Source organism: Bombyx mandarina, chromosome 06, assembly GCF_030267445.1.
Source record: "Bombyx mandarina strain Sakado chromosome 06, ASM3026744v2".
Lineage (NCBI taxonomy): Eukaryota > Metazoa > Arthropoda > Insecta > Lepidoptera > Bombycidae > Bombyx > Bombyx mandarina.
The window spans coordinates 15,381,450-15,387,449 of NC_143213.1; the positions used below are offsets into that span (position 1 = coordinate 15,381,450).

At 41.2% G+C, this 6,000-nt stretch overlaps 1 protein-coding gene across 1 annotated transcript in view; it reads right to left on the reverse strand.

Moving 5' to 3' along the window:
• The window catches only part of LOC114253499 (uncharacterized), a 46,102-nt gene extending 40,963 nt beyond the window's left edge, over positions 1-5,139 (reverse strand). Inside the window, exon 1 of the mRNA XM_028188395.2 lies at positions 2,630-5,139. Within this exon, the coding sequence (XP_028044196.2) occupies positions 2,630-3,248 (619 nt within the window). The 5' untranslated portion in view covers positions 3,249-5,139. The remainder of the gene's footprint in view (positions 1-2,629) is intronic.
• Positions 5,140-6,000: the final 861 nt, after the last annotated feature.

Below are 6,000 nucleotides of genomic sequence, written 5' to 3' on the forward strand. Positions count from 1 at the left end.
TACATCTCCTGATCACATGCATCTTCTTTCTACGCATTACATGTCCATACCACGCTAATTGTCACTCTTTAATTTGTTAATTACCGGGGCTACTTTGACACTTCTTCTTCTACGCTTACAATAAATAATAATGCGTAGTTACATGTCCATACCACGCTAACCGTCCGCTCTTTAATTTGTTGGTTTAACTATTGAGAGTTTTTTTTATGGGAGCACTCCGTATCTATCCGTAACCTTGCTAAGCTGGACGACAAGCGTCTCTAAACTGTGGTTAAAGAAATGTTAACAGAACTCGTGGGGCTCGTTATCTAAATATCGATCTAACGCGTGTCTGCCTGTCTGTGTGTTTCGTGTGATACGGTAACGATCACCACTAGAAGAGCATAAACTTATTGTTTTTTGTTCGATACATTTTTATCGATAAATAGTGATGTGTAATCGAATTTTATGGGCAACAATTCAATTGGCACGGCATTAGTTCGATTGAATTGTTTCGGGATTCTGGTTGTTTTCGATAATTTTATAAACATATCCTGTGTCGTAACATCATAAAGACAAAAAAGATGAGATTCCGCTAGTTACTTTAGTTATTAGCGACCGCCAAAGTTGTTAAGCATACAAAACGTCGCAAATTGTATTTCCCCACCTAGTCGCTGGTAGCCTAAGAGGCTATTCCAGCTACGTCCGGACGGGTAGGTGAGCTCACGGGCTCAACCTGAGAGAATTTGCTAGTAACACAAACCCTAGCAAAAGCAGTTCTTCACACATTCTAGCACCGGATCGGAATCACGACCCACTGAGAAGATCCGGCGAGAAACTCATTGGGCTGTGTCTATGGGGGAAATTATTACTGGTGGTAGGATCTCTTGTGAGTCCGCACGGGTAGGTACCACCGCCCTGCCTGTTCTGCCGCGAAGCCGTAATGCGTTTCGGTTTGAAGGGCGGCGCAGCCGTTGTAACTATACTTGAGACTTTAGAACTTATATCTCAAGGTGGGTGGCGCATTTACGTCGTAGATGTCTATGGGCTCTAGTAACCACTTAACACCAGGTGGGCTGTACGCTCGTCCACCCATGTAAGCAATAAAAAAAATTGTAAACTATATGAGAACAAAATGTAAATGTATTTTTATTTGTATTCCAAAGTAATTGAGACTTTGACTTCATGATTATACCTAATATATTTATATTTTTTATATTATATGTTATCTCTTTATATATTAAAAGATTTTCGTAATATAGTTTTATACATGTTAACTCTATTTAAATAACCGTATTAATTGTCATATAAGACTAGCTGGTGGTTTAATGAATAGTTGATGAGTAATTATCGCCCAATGACCACAGCAATGGCAGGGTCACGTGAAACCGTTGGCTTACACGAGTCGTACAAATAACCACCGAACAAAAAAAAACCTAGTTAATATTTTGAAATGTCAAATCGTCCGTCCGTAGTTTTAACATTTCATAAACGTCAAATTATTTGCCCGTTATGTCAGTCGCAGTGTCAGATTGAGTGACAGAGTTCAAGTGAGTGACTGACGCGGGTCAGTGACACAACCCTTGACACCTGCCGCTGTGCTACATGAAAGTTGGCTGATAGAAGCCTCATGAAGGAAGAGCATTCCGACGAAAACTACGTATCTAAAGTACAAGATATTTTTTTTGTATTTTTATTTGAAATGTTTGATAAGCCGCGTTCCAATGCGAAGCTATCCATCCCGCGTCACGCGAGATCGTTGACTCCTAATCTCAGCTGATTAATAAAATAGTTATATAACAGAGACTCAAAATATATTTATATATCGACGCTTGAAAGGCAAACGTGACTAAGCGACAATAACTGCTTTGTACATAAATGATAGGCAATAACCATATTCGGCGCGCAAAAAATATATAGGTATTGCTAGGTCTATTAAATTATTATTATTATTATCATAAATTATCATTTCAATCCTACAGCTAGATTCGTTAAAATATAATTTTTGTTCAGGTATTTCAACTTTAAATTAGTCTACTGTAAAGTTCACGCATTGTCGCTTAGTCACGTTTACCTTTCAAGCGTCGATATATATGTATATAAAATATTATCGAATAATTTAAACACTTCTAAATGCCTTCTTTAATTTTTTTTGTGAACGGAATCTATGTATCTGTAATCACAAATTCTTTTCGATTTAAAATTATTACGATACAGTTGAATAAATATGGTCGTTAATAATACATACTAAATTCACGGACCAGTAATTGATTTTGTAAAATTACAAGTGACTTTATTTTTTTAAATCTTTTTTAAAAATTTCTTTGTTTCTACTAATTGTAATTTCGTCCGTTTTGAAGAAAAGTCAAAATGGTTTTTCACGTGGTAATGCTTAGTTCAGCTTCGATATTTAATACGTAGCTATTTGTGAGATTTATGAAGAAGTAGTCCGATAGAGCAGATTAGTTTCTGTCTTAAATATATATCTTATTATGTAGATATGATGTTTTCATTTCATTAGTCTTCTATAATAGCTTGAGCCTTGTTCACTCAAGAACATATTGTATAAACAATAAAGAAATAAAAAAATATATAAGAAAAATAAATAATTAAAAGTATTTTCTAAAAATAAAATCATTGTAGAACTCACCGGTTGGTTTGGGTACGTTTCTCTTGACTTGCATCCATTTGTAGGTCGGCACAGTGGCGTGAGAGGGGTGGGATTGGTGACCGCTCGGGATAAGGTGCGACATCGTCTCTCCTTCACGAGGGAACCCCTCCCTCAGTCCTCCGTACTCCTCTTTGGGCTGGTAGTGCTCAAACTCCGCGCAGGAGAGCGGGGACCCGGAGTGGTTGTACTGCATGGAGGACTCATCAACGAAATGCATATTATATTTCGTCTCCAAGTAGTGGTTGTCGAGCTTGTGCTCGTGTAAGTGCATCTCCTCCGGTCTCGGGACCTCATCCCGGTGCTTGAACGGCTCAATCGGATGCTGCGGTAAGGCGTGTAAAGGGTAATTTGGCTGCAGGTCACCGTAATCCAAATTCGTGTAACACAGTCCCGTGTCTGTGCTTATGACCGGCGCGGGGGGGTGGTCGTGGGCCGGCTGCCCGGGCAGTAAAGGCTCGTAGTAGTGCGTCGTCGGCTCGTAGTATCCCTCGTGGTAGCCCTCGTAAGGCGGCTGGTACCCGGTCCCCTGCTGATAGTACTCGGCGCCTCCGTACCCGTTCTGTTGGTTGTTGTACATCCCGACGTCCATAGTCATCATGTTTGTCACGATCACCGCGTCTATCGATAGCGACAATACGTTTACATCGCGCACATCACTACGTCCCGGATGTAGGTGCGTTTGGTTGCGGAGCGGGCTAGCTCAGCGGCGCGGGTTATCGATTGCACGCCCGCACGTCAGCCGCACCGACGAACACTGGCCGCGGCGGGCAGCACGGCATATTTTTTTCTTAACGACACCTAAATTTTTAATTCGTCGTCCCTGTTCGTCATAAGCGGAATCAGGTTGCGCGATAAGGACGGACGAATCTTGAACGTTCTCAACGATAACAGGCCGTGATAAGCGCGTCAGGGCCGCGACTTTAAATGGGAAGAAGTGTTTTAAGGTTACGACGTGTAGTTACGTTGTTCAATTACTTTGATGCCGGACTTTATACTGAGCTGCCTTTATCTTGGGCAGCTGCTGCGTCGTTCTGGTGGCTTTTTGTATGTGATGGGCGGAGTTTTGTCGGTAGGGAGGGGTTTAAGGGTTCCGTCGGGCCAATAGAGCGGTGTTACGTCGCTTTTCACTTTGTATTGGCCGCGGCGAGATGATAGTGCGAATCTGGGAGGCTGCGAGACTTCGTTTGGATGGAGTTTTTTTTCTTTTTTTTTTTCTTATTTATCTCGCCGTGCACAGAATATACTCCTGACGTTCCATTTACAAGGACCTTTAATTTACCTCGTTACGTTAAATTGATTTCAAGGTGTGAATTAGTATTGGCTCACTCTGTTATTGATTGTTATTGTGTCACCAACAGCTGCTATTTTCTTTTGTACTGTTACTAGAGATCTCTATGTATCATAATGTATTTTTAAAAGATGTAGTTTCATAGGCATCGGTTTTTATATGTTATGCATGGGAAAGGAAATATTCGTGGTTTTTGATTCTACAAATTCTCCGAAAAAATTGAGTTATTTATGTTTATTTGTAAAGACAGCTTACAGCAAGTAACACACATGGTTAGGTACACTGTCATAAATTAAAGAGAATGAGGTAACGCTACCTGTCTTGGGAACCTGGATCCCGAGGTTTGGATTTCATTGAAAAAGCAATTATTCAATTCCGAAGACCGGAGTGATTGCTTTTCAGCATTGGCAGCGCGGCTGTTCCCAGTGACCCCATAGACGATACGGCGTCTGGTGACGGATAAAATTAAAATTCTAACGGTTTAGGTTTTAAAGCAGTTATTATTAATATGAAAAAGCTTTTATAGGTTCGATTAATTTAGCATAAAGCCTCAAATTGTACACTGCTTCAAGCGCACCAATATTTTTTTTAATCTCATATTAGTCGTCTTAATAATAATATCCAGTTTTGCATTACCTGAAAAGAAGACTGAATTTTTTGTTATGTCCCGGCACGAAGGTGGCTATCACAGACCATAGACCCGATATCAGATATCAGAACCTGAACTCTACCTAAGCTTACCCAACTTAGGGTATAATGTGGAATTCTTAATTATTTGTAAAACGTTGGCCCCACCGACAGACATATCCAGATGGGATTGTATTAAAAAACAACTAAGCCTAGGGCAGCCCTAATTTGGGTCTTTTACAATGTTCTTTTTATAATACTCTGTTTATTGCTTTGATTCGTGAATGAGTTCACGGCTCATCTGGTGTTAAGTGGATGCCGCAGCCTATGGACATCAACAACGTAAATTCTGCCACTCTACTTGAGTGAAGAGTTCTAAGGTCTCAGTTTCTACAGTACAACAGCCGGCCCACCCTTCAAAGCGAAACGCATTAGGTACCTGCTGCTTCATATTGATATCGGAACGTTTGTTGTTTAAATTAAAAAATATTGTAGCTGTAGTTATTATTAACTAGCGACCCGCCCTCGCTTCGCTTCGGAAACATTAAAACACACATGAAACCAAAAAAAAAAAAAAAAAGTAAATTATGTTCATCAGGGACAATGTCGGCTTCTAATGGAAAAAGAATTTTTCAAATCGGTCCAGTAGTTTCGGAGCCTATTCGAAACAAACAAACAAACAAATCTTTCCTCTTTATAATATTAAGTATAGATAGAACAGATTCACCACGTCCTTACGGGTCCATCAGATCCAATAACCTTTGCATTAGACGCCTTCAGCTCTAACATTAGGAGCAGGCTTAGGGACCCAGGTAACCGTACTCGTCGAACTCGACAAAGAGTTCGCCGTGCAACCTAACCCATGTATCAGCTCGCTGAGTTTCTCGCCGGATCTTCTCAGCGGGTCGCGATTCCGATCCGGTAGTAGATTCATTCGCGAAGCAGCTGCTCTTGAGTTGTTAGGTCTCCTTCGGAGGCGCTCGGTCAGCTGTTACCAAATCCCATCCCTCCTGGCTGAGCCTTTGCTCGCCCACCTGACCTGGTGAAACTGGAAAGGCCTCCGGGCCACCAGTAAAAAATAAAGAACAGATCCGAAGCGAAACTTGAGTTGCGCTAACGATAAATTCAAGGTAGGACATACACAAGTATGTACCCAAACAACAAGTTCCGAGCAATAACGTAGGTTAGAACAGCAGAGTGATTTTGTTTTGCTCGAGGTTGAAAAGGTACCTATTCTTTTTTATTCCCTTTCAGGCAGTCGATTATACACCCCATCTGATGGTGAGTGTTTATCGGCACTCCTCGACCTCAGCTATGCCAAGACATAGCCCAGCCGCTGCCTACATATAATTGTCTTTTTACTGGTGGTAGGACCTCTTGTGAGTCCGCACGGGTAGGTACCACCACCCTGCCTATTTCTGCCGTGAAGCAGTAA